The sequence below is a fragment of the Saimiri boliviensis genome, chromosome 5 (assembly GCF_048565385.1).
Source record: "Saimiri boliviensis isolate mSaiBol1 chromosome 5, mSaiBol1.pri, whole genome shotgun sequence".
NCBI lineage: Eukaryota > Metazoa > Chordata > Mammalia > Primates > Cebidae > Saimiri > Saimiri boliviensis.
In genome coordinates this window covers 80499654-80520819 of record NC_133453.1, presented here as the reverse complement: position 1 = coordinate 80520819, position 21166 = coordinate 80499654, and the positions used below count along the sequence as shown (strand labels likewise).

General features: G+C 40.3%; 1 protein-coding gene across 7 annotated transcripts in view; it reads left to right on the top strand.

Annotated features, from left to right (window-relative positions):
- Positions 1-21166, top strand: part of TANC1 (tetratricopeptide repeat, ankyrin repeat and coiled-coil containing 1) — a 277351-nt gene that overhangs the window by 83235 nt on the left and 172950 nt on the right. For 5 of the 7 annotated variants that reach the window (XR_012517747.1, XM_010329951.3, XM_010329971.3 and 2 more), the window contains exon 3: positions 6844-6921. The exons of 1 other annotated variant lie outside the window; for it this stretch is intronic. Coding sequence is in view for 4 of the 6 variants with exons in the window: in XM_010329951.3 (XP_010328253.1) it covers positions 6861-6921 (61 nt within the window). In the remaining 2 variants the exon portion in view is untranslated. Of the gene's footprint in view, positions 1-6843; positions 6922-10702; positions 10782-21166 lie in introns of those variants that run through there. One more of the 7 variants, XM_074399628.1, reaches the window with a different exon arrangement.

Sequence of the window (21166 nt, the reverse complement as noted above, 5' to 3'; positions counted from 1 at the left end):
CTTGGGCTCAAACATGTAGTTCTGATCCAACATCCACGAAGATGAGCTTTCCACTGCAAACCGTGAGAATTTCTCCCAAGAACATGGAGAATTGTTTGCGTTGTCCAGGTAGCTGTTCCAAGTACCGAGGTTTTAGTTTTTCATGGTCAGAGTTGTAATAGCGCTGTGTCAGTTGTGTGCAGAAATCTGTTGCTTGGTTCTCTGAAATGTCCACTTGTATCTTTTCTTCAGTCTCGCCACACGTGCTTGACAGCAATGTAGCACAAGATGGCTTTGCTTTGGGTGACCTAGTTCTTCCCGTCCATGAAGTTGGGCAGATTAGGAAAGTCCAGGTCTAGCTTGAATATCACATCCAGCCATTGGCTTCAGTCATAATCAGAAGCTCCCTGGCATGTGTACTATTTCTTGTTATCAGACGTATCTCTGAACTACAGGAGCAGGCAGATGGTGTATGCCAGATGGCAAATATTCCGCTAACCCAGAACCATAGATGAGTTACACGACGCAGTGCCGCTACTTGTGAGCCTTTGAGGATAGGATCATTTGGTGTTATGGCCTGGTCTGGAGCCTAGTTTGGATGATCAGAGCTGTTCAGCTGTCCAGTTTATTGTTTTTAGTTTTCTGAGACAGGATTTCCCTCTGTTGCCCAGGCTGGTGTCAAACTCTGGGCTCAAAGGATCCTCCCAAAGTGCCAGGATTACAGGTATAGCCCCTGTGCCTAGCCAGCTGTCCTTTTAATCTCTTATGTACCTTCCTCTTCCCTACAGGGCTATTCTGAACCTTCATCGTACCTCTCTTACCTTGTTTTTACTTTGTAGAGAAAATGGAGGCATGAATGTTGCTGCCCATGTATGTCCTCATGTTGTCTTACTCCTCTATCAGATTGTACTTGCCTTTGTGTCTCCTGTTGTTTGGCACAGGGTAGCTACTTACGAATGTATGTAGAATGAAAAGCTGCTATTGCCAACCCAACACTCATTCTTTAATTGGAAAATTTTCTTGCATTCCTTGCAATTCTGAATATACAGGAATGTTCTTTGTCAATTATAACCTGCTATAAATGTTGGTTAATTGCTTCATTTGGAGGAAATTGCTTCTCTGTGTTCATTGCGGCCTGTCAACAAATACTGAGAACTGGGTAGGTGCAAAGCCTGTGTTCTGGCTTCTGTTCGTATATGTTAAAAAATAAACATAGTCCCTGCCCTCAGCTCCCAGATTCCACTTGAAATTGTGTGAACAGGCAGTATGGCACTCCAGAAGAGAAACACTTCACTGTCAGTACTCTTCTGTGATCTCAGACAAGGTGGTCATGGCTGTGATATTGCCATTGTGATTATAAGCTGAAATAGTTTTTTTTTTTTTTTTTTTTTGAGACGGAGTTTTGCTCTTGTTACCCAGGATGGAGTGCAATGGCGCGATCTTGGCTCACCGCAACCTCCGCCTCCCGGGTTCAGGCAATTCTCCTGCCTCAGCCTCCTGAGTAGCTGGGATTACAGGCGTGTGCCACCATGCTCAGCTAATTTTTTTGTATTTTTAGTAGAGACGGGGTTTCACCATGTTGACCAGGACGGTCTCGATCTCTTGACCTCGTGATCCACCCGCCTCGGCCTCCCAAAGTGCTGGGATTACAGGCTTGAGCCACCGCGCCCGGCCTGAAATAGATTTTTGTCTTGTTTTGGAATCATCTTACTATTTTTGTGTAGGGTGCTTTTTGTTATGTTTTAGATGCCAACACAACATGCTGTGCAGAGTTCAAATACATAATGTAGAGAGGTTGTGCCTGTCCCCAATGTCTTGGTGTGCTGAAGGAGAAATACTAGAAGTAAAAGTAAACTTTTGATAGTCAATCTAACTTCTAGGGGTTTTAAAAGAAGAATCTGTGACATTTGGGAAACTTGCATGTTGAATGATACTAGAAATTTAGGTGACTTCAGGCCCTTGGCCTTCTAAGAGTAATATTATCTACTGTTCACCTTTTCTTTTTTTCTTTTTCTTTTTCTTTTTTTTTTTTTTTTGAGAAGGAGTTTCGCTCTTGTTACCCAGGCTGGAGTGCAATGGCGCGATCTCGGCTCACCGCAACCTCCGCCTCCTGGGTTCAGGCAATTCTCCTGCCTCAGCCTCCTAAGTAGCTGGGATTACAGGCACGCACCACCACGCCCAGCTAGTTTTTTTGTATTTTTACTAGAGACAGGGTTTCACCATGTTGACCAGGATGGTTTCGATCTCTCGACCTTGTGATCCACCCGCCTTGGCCTCCCAAAGTGCTGGGATTACAGGCTTGAGCCACCGCGCCCGGCCGATTTTTTGTATTTTTAGTAGAGATGGGGTTTCACCATGTTGACCAGGATGGTCTCGATCTGTTGACCTCGTGATCCACCCGCCTCAGCCTCCCAAAGTGCTGGGATTACAGGCGTGAGCCACCGCGCCCGGCCTTACTGTTCACCTGTTCTTCTCAATGAGCATTACAGGAAATTTACTTCTGTTAGTCAGTTTCAGTTGGTCTTTCGTTTTGTTGGAGCTCAGGACAGGATACCCCCAATATGGTACCTTGGCATGTAAGAGAAACTACAGAAGAAAGGAGGTCCCTCTGCCTTTCTCCCTCTGCCTCCTCCTGTCTTTCTCCCCTGAAGCATGGTTATGAAGAAATTCTCTGACCTATCTCACCTGACAGTGAGTTATAAGACTCTCATTCCAGTGAGGTCTTGCCCTGTACCCAGAGGATAGGAAGAATCTGGACAGGCAGGCCTTGCTAAGGTCCCCCACTCCAATTATTATTAGGCCTCATTCCATTTTTCAGTCAAGCTTCAACATGGTCGTCTGTTCTTCATTGTACTTAAGCCTAAAAATAGTTACCTGGGTCTCTGGATTCTCAATTCTGAAGGCATTCCTGTGTCATGCAAAACTTTGGTTGGATAAATTTGTTATGCCTTTCTCTTGTTAATCTGTCTTGGTATAGGAGTGTCAGCCATGAACCTTACCATGGGTGAGGAAAAGATACCTTTTCTCCCCTACACTCTCTTCATCAAAAGTATATGGTGGGAAGAGATGACATCTGATGCTCTTCACTTTTTCAAAGACTTATTCTTAAGTATTTGAGTCCAGTGGTACATTTGTTCTACTTGCTGTCATAGAGGCTAAGGTTTTATGGGGCAGAACTTGAGGGATTCTGTTTGGTTGGTATCTGAGTTATATCTGTGCCTTTGGTCTATAATATATCTAAAGTAGGCTGGGTGCAGTGGTTCACACCTGTCATCCCAGCACTTTGGGAAGCCAAGGTGGGCAGATCACCTGAGGTCAGGAGTTTGAGAGCAGCCTGGCCAAGATGGTGAAACCCCTCTCTACTAAAAATACAAAAATTAGCCAGGTGTGGTGGTGGGTGCCTGTAATCCCAGCTACTCAGGAGGCTGAGGCAAGAAAACTGCTTGAGCTCAGGAGGTGGAGGTTGTAGTGAGTCAAAATTGTGTCCCTGCACTCCACTCCAGCCTGGGCAATAGAGTAAGACTCCATCTCAAAAAAAAAAAAAAAAACAAACAAAAACAACCAGTGAAAAAGAATACTATTTATTATGTTTTATCCTATGATGCTTGTCCATAAGTACTTCCATTACCACACAGTGTGTTGGGCTTATCATTTAATCTGCTGAGTCTGAATTACTGTGTCACAAAGGCCGGTTTCCTTCATTGCTATTTGGTTTATGTCCGTGACAGCTCAATATTCACCCTTTAATGGGAAAAATGACAGTAGTTGAAGTTGCTGCATAAGGAGAAGTGTGATGATGCAGAAGAGGAGAGCCTGCTGGCTGCCTACACAGGTGGACTTCACGGTGCTGTTTCCATTGAGGAATTTACCACTGTTTTCCCTTTGGTCCTCAGAAACTCAACATTCTCCATGTCTTATATGGATGGGACTGGACAAAGTGACTCCTTTTAATAAAGCAGAGTTCATGAGAACTTTCGTTTAAAGCTGGAGTACCGATTTATTAATTTACTCTGAGAATTGGATCTGTCAGCAAGCCAGACGGTTGTGAGAACTGGACCAGCACACCTCTCCCCACAGTTTACAGACTAAGAAAGGAGCCAAATTATGAGGTGCTTCTCAGTATGAACAGAACAAGGAGAAGTAGTCGTATCATGTCAATGTGTGTTAGCATCCAGCTCCAACAGCCCAGTGTCCCCATTTCCAGAATTGAATGTGGGGGTGTGTGTTTATAAGTCTGCTGCAGATACTGTCCAGCATGCTGGATAGTCTTCTCTGGAGTGTACTGTCATCACTGGCCTCTATAGCCTATTCCTATTCATGCTATTTCTGACCATCCCCCTTTTGGTGGGCATAGCCTTTATGTCCATTGGTGACTATCAAGTTCCAGTTATGGGTTTTAGGCCAGAGATGATTGAGACTTCCACATGACTTTGTATAGCTCTACTCTGACCTGTGTTAATTTCAGAATTTACCTTGCTGGGAAGACTTACTTTTTTCCTTTCTAGTCTTGGGGAGGGAAGGATGATTCTTTATTTTTGCACTCAGGTATAATCAGTTAAAGTTTCTCCAGGTTGCGGTTTGAATAGCTTTTTTTTAGAATATAAAATTTAAGTTATTTCTCTCGAGTTGCTATTTATGGAGGAAAACAGGAACTGGAAGAAAAAAATTACACTAGATATTTGATAGCTTCTTTCACTTAAAACCACTGATGTGGAAGGTATGGCTGTCCTGAAAATTGCTGAGTGCCCCAAAATAGGGAAAACAGGGTGTCTGGGATGAGATACCAAAGTCAGTGTTACCTAGCCCTTGCTCCGTGGGAGGCCTGTTCTAAGTGGCATGGTAGGTCTGCTGCCAACTGGTGATGACCTGAATGATTGATCAGGAGCAGCTTCATGGACGTTGTAGGGCCTGAGCTAGTCAGTGATCCAGGTAAACACACGGCTCTGGAAGAGTTCACCAAGGCTGGTGTCAGGGACCTTGGACAAGCTTTGGTGGCGTGGCTCCATCAATATTTTTCTTATTTTTTAAGTAGATTGTTTTTGCTAAATTATAAACCCCAAAGGTTGGTTGTTTGAAGATGTCTGGGTTTACCAGGCATCTACTGAGGATTGAGTTTTCCTGCCATTTTCTATACTACAGTATTTTTTATTGATTCTCTGAAGTGTGATTTTTAAGAGGAGTTTGTGTTTTCCATTGTTTCCTTATGGAAACGATTGCTACCTCCCAGCTTTAGTGTTTGTTCTTTAGCTGAAACCTAAATCTTTTCACCACAGTTTATTCAAGCAGCATTTTCAAAAAGAGAATTAGGCTCTAAGCCATGCCCCTTTGGTATGTAAAAACTTGTGTGTAAGATGATTTTACTCCGATAACCTTCAGTATGGCTTTTTCCAAATTCTGCCTAAGATACTATCTTTCTAATATCACGCAGTTTTGTTTGTTGTTGCTCAAAGCTGTCAGTGATCTGTGAGGAGAGGCCAGCCTGGTGGAGGGGAGGAAGGTGGTCCTGCTGGGCTGCTGCAGATTTGGATTCTGGCCCTGCTGTTAACTAGCTGCGTGACCCCTGGCAAGCCAGCCTCCCTGGGTCTCTGTTTCTTGATCAGTAAAACAAAAGGCTTGGGAAAACAAAAACAGGCTTGGATCAAATGATAAGAAAGGTCACCCTGAGTGCTTATGTTGTGTGACTCTGTGAATGGCAACACATTGGGGTTCCTTTGCTTTCTCAGGGGGTCCCACAAAACTTGCTTACTCTGGGGGCTGAGAGATGGTGTGTGGTGTGCTGCACTGAGGCTATTTGAAGTATTTGGGCTAAGTAGGCAGATTTGGGAGCACTCCTATATAGGACTTTGTCCCTCCTTGCCTCCCTTCCTCTGTTCCCCTCCTCTTCCCCATCCTCATTTCTCCCTCCCCTCCCCACCCCTGTTCTTGCCTGTTCAAGAGAGATCTGCTTGCCTCCTGCTTCCCTCTTAGTACATTAATAAAGGTGTGATGGGTAACACAACCCACTAAGATTGGTTACTGTCTGGGGTTGTTGAGTAATCTCATCTGAGTTACCAGTGCGGAGAGAGGGAGCTTAAAGGAGACTCGCTTCATGATGAAATCATGGTCCTTTTGTCTTCTCTTGCTGTCGAGATGGTTTCGTGTTTCATCTTAGGCCTGGGCCATTGTGGTGTTTTTATAAGCTCAGTACAACCCTGCTTAAAGATACAGCTCCTTTAAAGGATTTGGCCATAATGCCACAGGCCTATTCTACTTACCCCCACCCCCCACCCCAAAGTTACAACTGTATATAGTAAAAACCCACTGCAGTGTGTGCTGTTTAATCAGGTTCCCTGATCAGGGTTAAAATGTGTTCCCTCTGTATTTATTTTGCAAATGTTTGTAAGGTATGCCTCATTTCATAACCTTCCAAAATATTTTCCTTGTGGTTGTATAATTAGTAACACCTGTAAAACATTGCATTTAACCAGTACCTTCATTATCTTTTTGATTTCGTGTTCTAGTGCCTTCTTTTGATGAACTGGGGCTGGGAAGTGGTGCCAAGTATCTTGGACAACTGTACCCAGATTTAGCCTCATAACCTTAATTAGATGTGGAATGCTGAGAATGCACTATTGTATGTTTTTTTTTTTTAGCTTTTCTAACAACAGTGAACTTCTGATCACTTCATTAAAAGTTTTAGAACATTCTTTCTGTCTTCAGCATTTAGTTTCCCATCATGGTTTATTCATAGAAAATTAATGTAAAACTCAAGGTACCTTAAGCAATTTGTTTGTTTGAACACAGGTTACCTCTTTTGTCAATGCACAAGTTACATTCCAACTTCCAGTGTTTAATTCCTCTTCTCTCCGCTCCTTTTCTCGTTAGAAACAAGAGTGTTCAAAATGTTAAAGGCTGTGCTGAAGAAGAGCCGAGAGGGAGGAAAGGGAGGCAAGAAGGAAGCAGGTATGTGTGCAAGAAGGAGTCCAGTTGTGGACAGTGGGCAGCAAGCTTCCCCTCACTCCAGGTTGGGTGGATTTGTTGCTTTGGGAGTGGGTCAGAGAGGGTTACCTGGGTTAGAACAAACAGTGTGCTGGAGGCTATGAGAAATGAAATAGGCCAGGCATGGTGGCCCACACCTATAATCCCAACATTTTGAGAGGCCAAGGCAGGAGGATTGCTTGAGGCCAGGAGTTCAAGACAAGCCTGGGCAACATAAGGAGACAACTTGCCTCTACAAAAAAAAAAAAAAAAAAAAAAAGTTAAAAAAATTAGTCGGTTGTGATGGCCCATGCATGTAAATCCTAGCTACTTGGGAGGCTCTGGCAGGAGAAACTCTTGAGCCCAGGAGTTCGAGGCTTCTGTGAGCTATGACAATGTCACTATACTCCAGCCTGGGCAACAGAGCCAGACCTTGTCTCTTAAAAAAGAAAAAGGAGAGGAAACAATTTTGAGCTTTCTTACAATAAGTGACTTTGAGAATTGAGTTTGGGTTATAACCAAATCATTTCCCAGAGACTTTAAAGGTTCATAATTTTGATAGGTCATTCAGATCTGGAGGGAGTCAAAGTTAAAGACATTGAGAGATAGCAGGTGTGTTCAGGAATTTGGTTTCTAGAAAGCTCATTCACTTTCCTGCATGTGATTACATTTTATATGTTTGACCAACTGCTGGCCGACTGGTCCTCATCTTTTGGAGTATCAAATTTTACTCTTAACAGGTGGAGCCCTACTTAATGCCAGACTGCTTGTTTTCATTATGATGAGAACTACTTAATTTGGCTTAAATTTCATTCTTGTTTGTAGAGTTTTGGTGCATATGTGACTCGATTAGCATTACATTCCATGTGATAACCTACTTTAAGATATTTCGGTGAACACTCACTGTTACACCCTTTTTCTCTTGCGGAAAAACTATATATTGTCTATCTGTATTGCACAATAAAAATAGGTTAGCATGAATTGACTTGCCTGAAATGTTGCATTTCACTCTGTAAACACATGTTAATCCAGTCTCCTTGGAGAATGACTGGTTTTCTGAGTTACTATGTCAAATAATGTTTCAGTTTTAACTTCTGTTTTAAGAAGTATGCTTATTACTGAAGCATCACAAAATTATGGTTGACTCTTTAATTCAAAGGATCTTGCAGTGCCTTATGGTAATCTTAATGTCTGTTGTTTCCATCCTTATCTAAGAGAATAAGTGGATTTCTAAAGTTTTTGATTATATAGAACCTAGACACGATTTCTATTTATTGCTAATGATACCTTAAACCAAGTGTGCAAAATGACAAACTCACCTTAAAAGTAGAGCCTTTATTGCAAGGCTGCTGTTAAAGCTTCTCATCAGTGCCTGGGTAAGCAGACACCGACGAAAAGGAGAAACTAGTTTTTAATGACATCAACAGGAGACCATAGTTAACCTTAGAAAATCAACCTCTGGCTTTGAATAATTAATTAGAATTGTTACTGTGGAGAAATTTCAGTTCACAGGACTTCTATCCAGGGGGACATTCACCCTCTGCTGGGTGAAGGCCAAAATGTCTTTCTTGTTAGTTTTCTGAAAGCTGTTTAAAAATAATAACAAAAAACTTTTTTCAGTTTTGGCTCATCTGACACCAATCATAGGAACTGTGTTATTTGCTTCTTTAGAAGCCTTTGTAATTTCCAGCATAAATTTAGATCTTAAGTTGTCTGTTGGGTTGGAACTGCCAACCAATGGGTTATTTTTCTCAGGACTAGGGTCCCCAAGCTTAACTCCCTAATCAGTAACAGTTCTTCAAAACAGGCCTACTGTCTTCTTTGACCAGTGCCAGACTTAGGAGAAATAGCAGTATATTAGTGACCTTCAGCACCTGTGTCTTTCAGACACACCAGACAGGAACAATAGTTTGCATTTGAAACTTTTCTAATTTAAGAGCATATGATTTTCTGTTTATTTCTCCCTTTGGTCTTTAAAAGCAACTACTGCTTTTTGTGAATAATTTTTTCATAATAATTTCCACATTATGGCTTTTTCACTAATACAAACCAACTTGAAAGAGCGATGGGAACATTTCCCATAAAACATCTGCATGGTATGTGCCTTTTTGCTTTTAACTAGAACCTGGTTATATTAGGCTAGCAACAAAGCAGATGGAATTTTAAATTCTGGTGAAGTTATGTCACAGGATGGTTGGAGGAAATACTTGGAATTTCGCCACTCGTTTGTTGAGTCCATGCCAGCTCTCATTATATAAGTAAATCATAGCTAAGTTTTTCTATAAATTAAAGCCGGCTAATCTACCAAGACTGCTCTGAAACTTGGGTAATAATGTCTCCTGCAATATGGAAAAATTTTGCTGCACTGTTTCCAATTAAAACCCATTTTTGTTGTAAAGACGAAAGTCATTCCCATATACTTGAACTCATAATCATAGAGATTTAGGAAACGTGTCTAAAAACTTGAGTTCAGCTTTTCATGTCCTTTGCAAAGCTGTTTTTGCAGGCAGTCTTTTACTACTCTTTTATGTTAAACCTGTTTTGAGAATTTGGAAAATGCAGTAACTGAGATAAACGTATTCTTCAATGGAAACCAAATATTTTTCAGAAGTATTTAACGGTTCTTATTCCCTCAATTATCCCTAAAAAGAAGTTATCACATGTATCTATAGGTAAAACTGTAGCAAATACTGAATTCAAGCTATATGTATATAAGGATATTTACAGTAGTATGTTTGTTGTTGTTTTTTTCTTTGAGAGTCTTGCTCTGTTAACCAGGCTGGAGTGTAGTTGCGTACCATCTTGGCTCACTGCAACCTCTGCCTCTTGGGTTTCAACAATTCTCCTGCCTCAGCCTCCCTGTGCTGGGATTACAGGGCATGCCACCACACCCAGCTAATTTTTGTATCTTTGGTAGGGATAGGGTTTCACCATGTTGGCCAGGCGGGTCTTGAGCTCCTGACCTCAAGTGATCCACCCAACCTCGGCCTCGCAAAGTGCTAGGATTACAGGCGTGATCTACCATGCCCGGTGGATATTTGCAATATTATGTACAGTGAAACTTAAACTATTGAAAAATCATCAAGTAAACTCACAATAATTAGCAGAATTTTTTTTTAGGATTATGCATTTTTACCTAGGAAACGCGTATAGTTGGGCAAAAAGTAGAGGCTATAGAAGCATGCTGGAAAATGTAATTTTTAAAACTTTACCATTTGTTTCTCAGAAAGCATATTCACCTTGTTCCTGCTGTTCCATCAGTGCAAATAAGCACTTGACCTTGAGTTTGGCCTAAGGGAGCAAAATCAGTGTTAAACCATAATATAGGAAGAAGGCCAGGTGAGAGCATCTTATTTTTTTTCCTCTCCCTGCTTTATGTTAGAACTTTGATCTAAAAAAAGCAGAGAAGGCACTGTGTCTATTTTGAGGCTCTCCAGAGAGACCTATGACCTTTACCACATGTTTCTTAATTTTAAGTGACCTTAACTATCAGAAAACATTCATCTTACTATTATTACACAGTTACTTAGCTTAAAAATTAAGTAATTACTAGACTCTTAAGATTGAGAGTATTCTCATATTAAATCTGGACCTAGTAGGAGTTTACAGTGGATTTAAGAGCCACACAGGAAGTTAGTATCTTTTCTGTACAGCAACACTGTTTGTAAAATGAATAGGAAAAAGAAAACCCTTTTTACAATAGCAACAAAATTTTATCAACCTAAAAAGAAATGTGCAAGCCTTTTTCTTTCTTTTTTTTTTTAAGATGGTTTCGCTCTATCACCCAGCCTGGAGTGCAGTAGCGCAATCTCGGCCCACTGCATCCTTGACCTCCTAAGGCTCAGGTAATCCTCTCACCTCAACCTCCTGAGTAGCTACCATGCTACCATGCCTGGCTACTTTTTGTGGGGTTTGTTGTTGTTGTTTTTAAGAGAGTCAGGGTTTTCACCATGTTGCCCAGGCTGGTCTCAAACTCCTGGGCCCATCTGATGCACCCACCTCAGCCTCCCAAAGTGCTGGAGTTACAAGCATGAGCCACTGTGACCAGCTGTGCAAACCTCACGTTAAAGAAAATGATAAAACTTTGTTGAAGGACTTAAGGGAAGACCTGAATGAGTGGAAAGAAATACTGTTTTCCTGAATAAGCTGATCCATTGTTTTAAACCACCTAGCTCTTCCATAATCATGTAGACATTACATTTAATCCCTAATGAAATCCCCAATTTTTAAAGAGGACTTTTTGTTTAAAGAGTGGTTTTAGGTTCACAGCCAAAATTGGAGGAAGGTTCAGAGATTTGCCCCCATACATGCATAGCTTCCACCATAATCAACATTCTTCACCAGAGGTGTGCATTTGTTACAACTGATGAACCCACACTGACACACTGTTATCACCTGAAGTCCATAGTTAACATCAGGTTCACTCTTGATATTGTATATCCTGTGGGTTTGAACAAATGTATAATGACATACCTACCATTGTTGTATCACAGAGTAGTTTCATGGCTCTAAAAGTCCTGTGTGTGTGTTTTTTTAAACAGTAAAATTTGAAAAATCCATCTGGAAGTGAAAGTGCTTAAAGGAAAATCAAGGACAATTTGAAAATGTGAGGCAGGTGCATGGAAATGGCCAAGCCTGGTTCACATACCTTTGTTCTAGCTGCATGAGAGCCTGGAAGAGTGTGTTTGGACTTCTTGGCTAAGATTTGTGCAAGGTGGACTTGACCTTCTACCACCATGTGTATTGTGGAGGATTCTTCAGTCATAGACATTGGGCGGGTTCCCTCCCCTTCAAAAACTAAGGAAGCACAGATATCTAATTACTGCTCATTGTGGTAGTTGTTACTGCCACATAGCAAGTAAATGGCTCAGCTAATATTTTTTTCTTCTACTGGTCTCCAAGAAATGAGACATAATTTGATCTTACATCTATGATGTAATTAAAGCTCACAGTTGGTAGTGTTTTTGTTCTTTCTTTAAACCCTGGAATTTTGTCCTTACTCCGGAAGCATTAGGTAGTCAAGGACTCTTGCCCTCTCTAGAGAAGGCTGGTCCCTTTTCCCACTGTCGCTTCTCCTGCCTTTCACCAGTCTTCAGTCTATAGTGTTTTGCCCGCTCTAATTCTCCTAGTTGTTCAGTATTGGGTGAGGAAGTAGGTTCAAGCTGAGACAGAACAGCAAAGTTGAGAACTTTTGATTGCAGTACTGCCTCAATTAAAATATGGGCTGATTAAGGAATAGTTCCTTAATGTACCAAAATAATAACTGTTTATATTAGTCTTTTCAGTTAAATTATTTGTACTCTTTTATTTTTCCCCAGTAAGGGGGCTTAGTTTGAAGCAACTTACTAAAAAAAAAAAAATCGACCTTTACCTTTCTCTCGTTAAAACCCAGGTGGTTGACTAAATACACTTGTAATGATGTTAATTAAAGCATTGGATGGTCTCTAAGTCTCTGTGTGTACTGAATTAATCTATTAGCTTTGCATCTAATTCTTCACTTTGAATTTCAAGTAGAAGGAACCTATTTGCCTCTGAAGTTTAAAAGCCATTGATGTGATTGTTAAACTTGGTATTTTAAGCCATTCCAGGCTGCAGCCTGGCTTTCAGTGGTACCTTCAAAACATGCCTCAATACAAACGATGCTTTGTTTTATCTGGAAAATATGAAGCTGCTTTTGATTATTCTGTGTTGCCATTGCCCATTTTCTGTGGTTGTGGACTATTATTTAGGAATTTAATACAGTGACTGTCTTGCTGAGCTACGAATATTTGGTATATTCTTGTTAACATTCTCCAAAAGTGTTTCCCAAGCAACAAAACAAGCAGAAATAATTCAGTATAAAGGTATTGTATTTTTGTTTTTACTGGGGCATTTAAACAAATTCTTCAAAATGTTAGAACATGATTTAAACATAGAATGGGACTGGTCTGATTTTGATTTTTTTTTTGGAGATGGAGTTTCACTCTTGTCTCACAGGCTGGAGGGCAGTAGTGCAATCTTGGCTCACCGCAACCTCCGCCTCCCAAGTTCAAATGATTCTCCTGCCTCAGCTTCCCGAGTAGCTGGGATTAGAGGCATCTCCCACCATGCCTGGCTAATTTTTTTGTATTTTTAGTAGAGACAGGGTTCCCCCATTTGGGGTAGGCTGGTCTTGGACTCCTGACCTCAGGTGATCCACCTGCCTTGACTTACCAAAGTGCTGTTTTTTTTTTTTTTTCTTTTTGAGATGGAGTCTCAGCTTTGTTGCCTGGGCTGGAGTGCAGTGCAGTGGTGCGATCTTGGATCACTGCAACCTCTTGTCTCCTAGGTTCAAGTGATTCTTCTGCCTCAGCCTCCCAAGTAGCTGGGATTACAGGCATGTGCCACTACACCCAGCTAACTTTTGCATTTTTAATGGAGGTGGGGTTTCGCCATGTTGGCTAGGATGGTCTCAAACTTCTAACCTCTGGTGATCCACCCACCTCAGCCTCGCAGAGTGCTGGGATTAGAGGCGTGAGCCACGGTGCCCAGACTGATTTTTAATAGGAGCAGGAATGCTGATTGTTCCCTCTGGTTTGAGAGATTCCTTCAGATTTTCTCTTTGTTGTTCCTCACGTATGTCACAAAGTCAAGAAAAAGTGTGGACTTTGAAATTAGAGGACACAGACTCACATCCCTGCTCGAGCACCTCCTATTTAGCTTGAATTGGGACAGATTTTCTTAACTTTGATTAAACAACCTTATAGGTATATTGTCAGGGTTGAATAAGAATACCTTTCTGCAAAAGTGTTTTAGCTTGACATTTGGCTTCTGCTAGATACCCAGTACATCTTTTCTTTCTTGAGAAAAGTGTGGTACCTTAAAGAACTAACAAAACCCTTAAAACACACACACACAAATAAATAAAACTTCTTGTTCCTTTCCTGTTATGGAGAAGACAGGACTGATCTCAGGTGATGAGTGATGTTTTAGAAGCTTCTTTTCATGACTTCCTATTCCCAAGTATTCTGGCATTTCCTCTGGATACTAAAGGCTCTTCTCCCAGCTTTAGCCTTTCCCCTATAACAAAACTGGGGAAGCTCTGAGTCATTTGTCTGCTCTGTAGTGGTTTATGCTTTCAAAATAATGTATTTTACCTTTTAACCTCTATGAAGTACTTGCATTTTATGGTTTTCTTTTTATGAAGTTAAACTGAAAGGCTTTTCTCCTTGCTAAAGGGATTTTGGGAGTTGGCAAGCAGTTTTGAGAATGGATTTCTAAGTACGGTTTATAAAATTTTATCTCAACACATGCTTTGCGAATGAAGATGTTTTTATACGGAGGGCCCTTTTCCCCCCGACCTCTTTGTAGCTTTTCCATGTGTTTTCGGGAAATATAAAGGATGAGAGTATTAGGGGAAAAGAACAGATACCTACCATTTATTAGGCACCTACACGTAAGGCCCAAGCTGGTTTCATGCTAAACTGCCTGTTTGCCTGTTGCGGGGTGTACTTGAAGAAAGCTCTGGACCCCAGAGGAAAGGGAAGTCAGTCACTCTGGACTAATAAGATCTTTTTATGGCGTAAGATCTCCAGCAAGGCACCATCTCTCTGAATTATCACAAAGAATGTGACAGAACTCTCAGACGATACTTCTTTACTTGAGTTTCTTTTTGTACGTGTGTGTATAAATGCCACAGGAATCTTGACTAGCAGTAGGCAAATTAGCAATTCAGAGTTTGTTTTGAAATTATCAAATCTAATTTTATTTAACAAATTTTTGTTAAAACTCCTTTTTTGTAAAACATGAAGGTCTTATTTTGTACAGACTTAGTTTTCAAAAAGCTCCATGTATACTTACTTAATTCCCATAAAAAGCTTCAGCTTTGCTTTTCCATGTTTTCTATTTGTACTTCCTAGAAGAGGAATTCTAAGGTTTTAATCCTATCCTACAGGAATGTAAAAAATTTGATGTCATATGATCTACTGGCAAGTGTAGTTCCTGAGTGGGGAGATCAGCTACGAAGGATTTTGAAGTAGATCAACTTTTATTTCGTGGGTGATAATCCAATCTTAGTATTCCTCCTAAGAGTTTTAAGGGAATGGTGCTTTGACCAACCAGTTGTCTTGTAGTTGATGAGAATGGCCATCAGGGGTGACCAGCTGGGTAGCCTTAGCTCTGGTTAGAGCATCAAATTGAGAAACCTTATTCACATCCAGAATCAGAATTAGAAAGCAGGATCTGTGTGTCTTCTCTCTCCCACTCCCTTCTCTCCTTTTAGGTTATAACTCATCAGCCGTGAAAATACTATTGTAGACCCTGAGTTCTTGTCCTATGTTCTGGTGACCACAGTGCAGTGGGTAAAGGTAAAACAATGAACTGAGCAGCTAGTTTTAATTCTTCACACTTTTAAAGTTTATATCAGGGAGTTGCCCATTTTAAAGGGGGTTTGGAACCTCCACTTGCTAGATTTGGTACATGGTGATGATCTTGATGCCCTAGGTTGTCCTCAGGAATGATGACGTCTCAGATGTGAGACATACATGGAGGTGGCTGTAGTGGTTTGAGATCTTGTCTGGAGTTTTTGTAGATGATGAAACTGGCTGGTAGCAGAGGCTAAGAGTTTGGATGTAGACTCCAGCTTAAGGATGGAAGAGAGCCACCTACACACACACAGCTGTCTTCCTGATGATTGCGTTTTTATTTTCACTTACCCAAATTGAGGAATTTATATATTAGTGCACTGTTTTTTTTTTTTTTGTTTTTTTTTTTTTGGTGAGGGCTTGCTCTTCACTCCCCACCAAGCAAATTTTCTATATGACTTACCTAGAAAGATTCTTTCCAAGAACCAGATGTTAAAAATGTTTTGATTTTTGATAGTACGTCTTTGTTGTCTTAGTCTGCTTGGACTGCCATAACAAAGCACCATTGACTGAGTGGCTTTACCAATAGAAACTTATGTCCCCTTGCCCTGCTGCAGGCTGAAAGTCTGAGATTAGGGTGTCAGCATGGTTGGGTGCTTGTAGGTGGTTGCTCTCTCCCTGTGTTCTCACATGGTAGAGACAGGGATAGCAAGTTTTCTGGTATCTTCCTGTAAGAGTGCTAATCTCATTATGAAGGCCCTGTGCTCACATAACCCAACCATCTAATCCAACCTCATCCAACCTTATTGTCTCCCAAAGGCCCCCATCTCCAAACACCATCACATTGGGAGTTAGAGCCTCGACGTAGGAATTTTGGGAACACAATTCATCTATAGTACTTTAATGTTCTTATTATAAACATGATACCCTGTAGAATTGATTATGAAACACACCATTATTTTCTGTTCTAAGGAAGAAAAAACTGTCAATGACTTAGAATGTTTATTATACTTAAGATTTTCTAAACTGCTAGAGAAGTAAAAATGAGAGTGAATATCAGTATTTGAATCGATGCCCAATGTTTATATGCTCAGTGTACATACTTTGGAAAATAGACTGGGCCCAGTGGTTGACCCCTGTAATCCCAACACTTTGGGAGGCTGAGGGGGGAGGATTGTTTGAGCCTAGGAGTTTGAGACCAGCCTGGGCAACGTAGTGAGACCTCGTCTATTAAAAAAAAAACGAGTCAGGTGTTGTGGAACATACCTATAGTCTCAGCTGAGCGGGGAGGATTGCTTGAGCCTGGAAAGTCGAGGTTGCAGGGAGCTGTGATTGTGCCACCACATTCCAGCCCGAGTGACAGAGTAGTAAGACCCTGTCTCCACAAAAGAAATAGAAAACACTCATAACACTTAGAAGCAAATAACCCAAGATATCCTATATTTTTTACTTTATGCTTTTAAAATATGTCATTAGTTTGTTTAAAAAAAAAAGCGTAAGATTTTATTGTACCAGTGTACATGATTATATGATTTTATTTGGGCTTGTTTTGTTTCCATACTTTTTCCATTTAAAAAACCCTCTAGAAAACACATACCTTTGTATGAATTGTTAACTATTTTAGTAGAATATGTTTTCATGCATGGAATTAATAGGGAAAGGAAGTAAACATTTTATAAGCTGTTAGTGCCTCTTGCCAAATTGTTTTCTAGAAAGCTTGTGTTGGTTGCCACCTGTGTATGTGAGTGTGCCTGCTTGCATGGTTCCTACTACTGGGGGGTATTTGTGGGTTTTAGTCATCTTTGCCACTTTTATAGGTTTAAACTTTCTCTTCATTATTTTTAATTAGCATTTCTTGGAGATTGGCAGACCTCTTTCAGTATTTATTGCTGTTACATTTCTTTTTCAGTGATTGTCTTTTTTCATGCCCTTGTACTTGTTTTTTTCTGTTGAGATTGTGAGGGGCTTATTAGTCCTGTTCTTCCTGTTTCCGAATGTGGTTGTTGTATGTAGTAATGGGATTTTTACATCAAGTCACTTCTGGGAGAATTTTTACTGAGGTCGCTGATGGCAAAACTGCCTATGTTCTATGATTAAAGTTTCTGTGTGCATTGTTATCATTTCATGTTTGTGCTGAAGCTAGAGATCCACTAGTCTGATTGGCTTACGTTCAAGAATTTATAAAGACACCAAAATAAAAGCATTAAGGCAACTTCACTGAGTCATCAAGTTGTCCACAGTACTTGATAACATACTGCCTCTGTGCACAGCCAAAGATGTCAAAGTTCCTTCTCTACCCAGATGTGCTGGAAGCCTGACTCCTGGTGAGTTCCCAACAATGGGCAGGCATACTTCCAGCAACATTTCCTTAATAAATCGCTGTATTCATAAGTGCAAACTTTTATCCATGGCTATTAGATTATGTTCTTAGATTATGTGTAGAGATTGTTTTTCAAACTATGATAAAGTAGTGAAGTTTTAAAGTTTTAGGTCTTAGGAGGATCTTAGAAATTGAGTTCAGTTTCTCGTTTGAGAAAGACTTGGAAAAAGAGGCATTGAGCAACTACCCAAACTCATATAGTTAGCCCAAAGTCATATAGTTAGTTAAAGCAAAGATGGACTCAAAGTATAATTTTTGACTGTATGTTAGTGGCTTATACTGTGTCTCTGGCTGGCCTCCTTTATTTTTATCTCTTCTACTGAGTAAACATAAAGGAAAACATATCTCTGTTATATCTCTATATCTCTATCCCTGACATGGAAATAGTATATTTTCTTTATAATTCTTTCTTCAGGGATGTTCATTTTGACTTTTTTTCCCCCTTAGATTTTTTTTTTTTCCTGGAAGGATTATTTGTGAGATGCTTATATGGTCTTAATCTAGACTGAGTCACTGAGTAATGTCTATTTCTTTTTAAAATTTATTTTGAGACAGAATCTTGCTCTGTCATCCAGGCTGGAGTGCAGTGGTGTGATCATAGCACACTGTAGCCTGTAACTTCTGGGCTTATGCAATCCTCCCACCTCAGGCTCCCTAGTTGCTGGGCTACAGCCATGCAGCACTACACTTGCCTAATTTTAAATTTTTTGTACAGATAGGGTCTTGCTCTGTTGACCAGATTGGCTTGAACTGTGGCCTCTAGTGATCTTTCTACCTTCACCTCCCAAAGCCCTGGGATTACAGGTGTGTTCCTAGACACCTGGCTTACATTTCTTTTTCAGTATTTTAAAGTAAAGTTTTGCTTGGTATCCTTGAGACTGTCCTTATTCCATCTTCTTCTGAAATGGTGTGTTTTTGTAAAGCCATTCAAACTTCATGAATGTAATAAATACAGCGTACAATTACAAAAACAAAAGCTGTCTGATGGTATTAAAGACAAAGAACAGACACTATCCCTATGTCTTCTCTGCTTCTTTTCCTTCACCAAAGGCAATTAATGTTAATAGTTTCTTAGATGATCATCTAGACATTTTCTCTGCATATATGTACATATGGACACACATCAATACATAAATAAATCCTTAAGAAACCCCACATTAGCCGGGCGCGGTGGCTCAAGCCTGTAATCCCAGCACTTTGGGAGGCTGAAGTGGGTGGATCATGAGGTCGAGAGATCGAGACCATCCTGGTCAACATGGTGAAACCCCGTCTCTACTAAAAATACAAAAAATTAGCTGGGCGTGGTGGCACGTGCCTGTAATCCCAGCTACTTAGGAGGCTGAGGCAGGAGAATTGCCTGAACCCAGGAGGCGGAGGTTGCGGTGAGCCGAGATCGCGCCATTGCACTCCAGCCTGGGTAACGAGAGTGAAACTCCGTCTCAAAAAAAAAAAAAAAGAAACCCCACATTAGCTTTATAATACCTTTTGTTCCATTAACTGCTATGTTGATTGCATTTTTATACATTTTTTTTCATATTGGCGCATCCCAATATGTAGACTTCTAAGAAGTGACTAAGTGTTACGTTGGGTAGTTATACTATAATTTATTTCATTCTTCTGTTGATGCACACTTAAGTTGTATGTTTTTTGTTTTTATTACAAATCAGTTGTAGAGTGAATCTCCTTGTACACAACTGCCTGTGCTTTCATAAGAATAGTTGTAAGAAATACTGTTGGGTAACAGGTTTCTTCATGTATAATTTTTCTAGATTTTGACAAATTGTCCCTTGAAAAGGTAGTGTTAAGTTAACAATTCCACCAGTAATATAAGAGAATACTTGTTTATTCAAATCCTTACCAGTGTAGGTTAGAATCAAACAATTTCATCTTTGCCAGCATGGGAGGCAAAATTGTGTCTGTTGTTTTAAATTATGCAGTTATTAAGAATGAATTCAAACACACTTTATGGGATGTATGGGATGTTTGAAACCGTATTGCTTGGGTTGGTATCTTGGCTCCACAGTTTATCAGCTGGGTGAACTTGGGCAAATTACTTAACCTTTCTGTGCCCTGTGATTGATTCACTTGTGAGGATTAAATGAATTACTGTTGATAAAGGGCTCAAGCCCATGCTTGGCATATAGTAGATGTTATGTCAGTATTTGTCAAAAGTAAATAAAAATTTAAATTTCTTACTCTGTCCTGCCTGTTTGGTTACCTGTTTTTCTGTTGAGTTCAGTAGCTGTTTTAATATTTTGATAAGTGGTTAATTACTGATAGCTTACTAAAGTTCTAAGCCAGGCAAATATCTGTCTTGTTTAATTTTCAATTATAAAGCCTAAAAAGATTCATGTAAGTCATCCTTTATTTTTTATAGGATTAAGTGAAAGATTTTGTGTCAGTTCTACAGATTCACTGTTGAAAACTGAGAGGTTACAAAGCAATATTTCATGGAGGTCAGCTCTCTTTATTTCTCTGCTTTGTGTGTGAGTTTTGATTCTACTAATCTGATTAAACCTCTTAGAGCTACATCCTTAGCTCCAAGATTCTGAAGATTAGAGATTCTGGAGGGTCTTTCCCCCTCGATCCATTAAATTGTTACCATGGTTGTTGGACTCCTCCAGCAGTTCCACTAATCCCTCCGATTTATGGAAGCAGCATCTTAAAGGTGCTGATTTGACTTTAAAGAACTTAAGTAACCTAAGAGGCTCAGCTTGAATATGCCTACTGCTTGTCTTTTAATAATTTTTTCTGAACCTGTTTTCTTGCCTACAAAATCCTCTGTATTATTAAGTAATTATCAGGGTTAAACCTTTTTTTGAAAAAGGTATGATAATGTTGATGGAGAGTTTTTTTTTTTTTTTTTTTAACCTTACGCTGTACCTGCTTTTGGGAAATGCCCATTAAGCAAGGAACAGTAAAATATACTTGTACAGATACATAAATTTATATTGGGAGTTTTTCATACTCAAATGTTGTGGGGGAGAGGAATGAGATAGCTGTATTCAAGACATTGGAAAATAGAAAGTGAGTCTTAGTTCAGCGAACAGTGAATCTTCTGGAGAAAATATGATAGCACTTATGAGAAGTTGTTATTTTTAAAGGGATAGCATCTTGCTATATTGCCCAAGCTGATCTTGAATTCCTGATCTCAAACAATCCTCCTGCCTTAGCATCTTTAGTAACTGAGATTATAGGTATGAGCAACCTTACCTGGCTGAAAAGTGTGTGTGTGTGTGTGTGTGTGTTTGTTTGTGTTTGCTGTGTATCAGACAGTGTACTATATGTTTGTATTACAGGCATGAGTGCAGTGGCTCATGCCTGTAATCCCAGCACTTTAGGAGGCCCAGGTCGGTGGATCACAAGGTCGAGAGACCGAGACCATCCTGGCCAATGTGGTGAAACCCCGTCTCTACTAAAAATACAAAAATTAGCCGGGTGTGGTGGCACGTGCCTGTAATCCCAGCTACTCGGCAGGCTGAGGCAGGAGAATCACTTGAACCCTGGAGGCAAGGTTGCAATGAGCCGA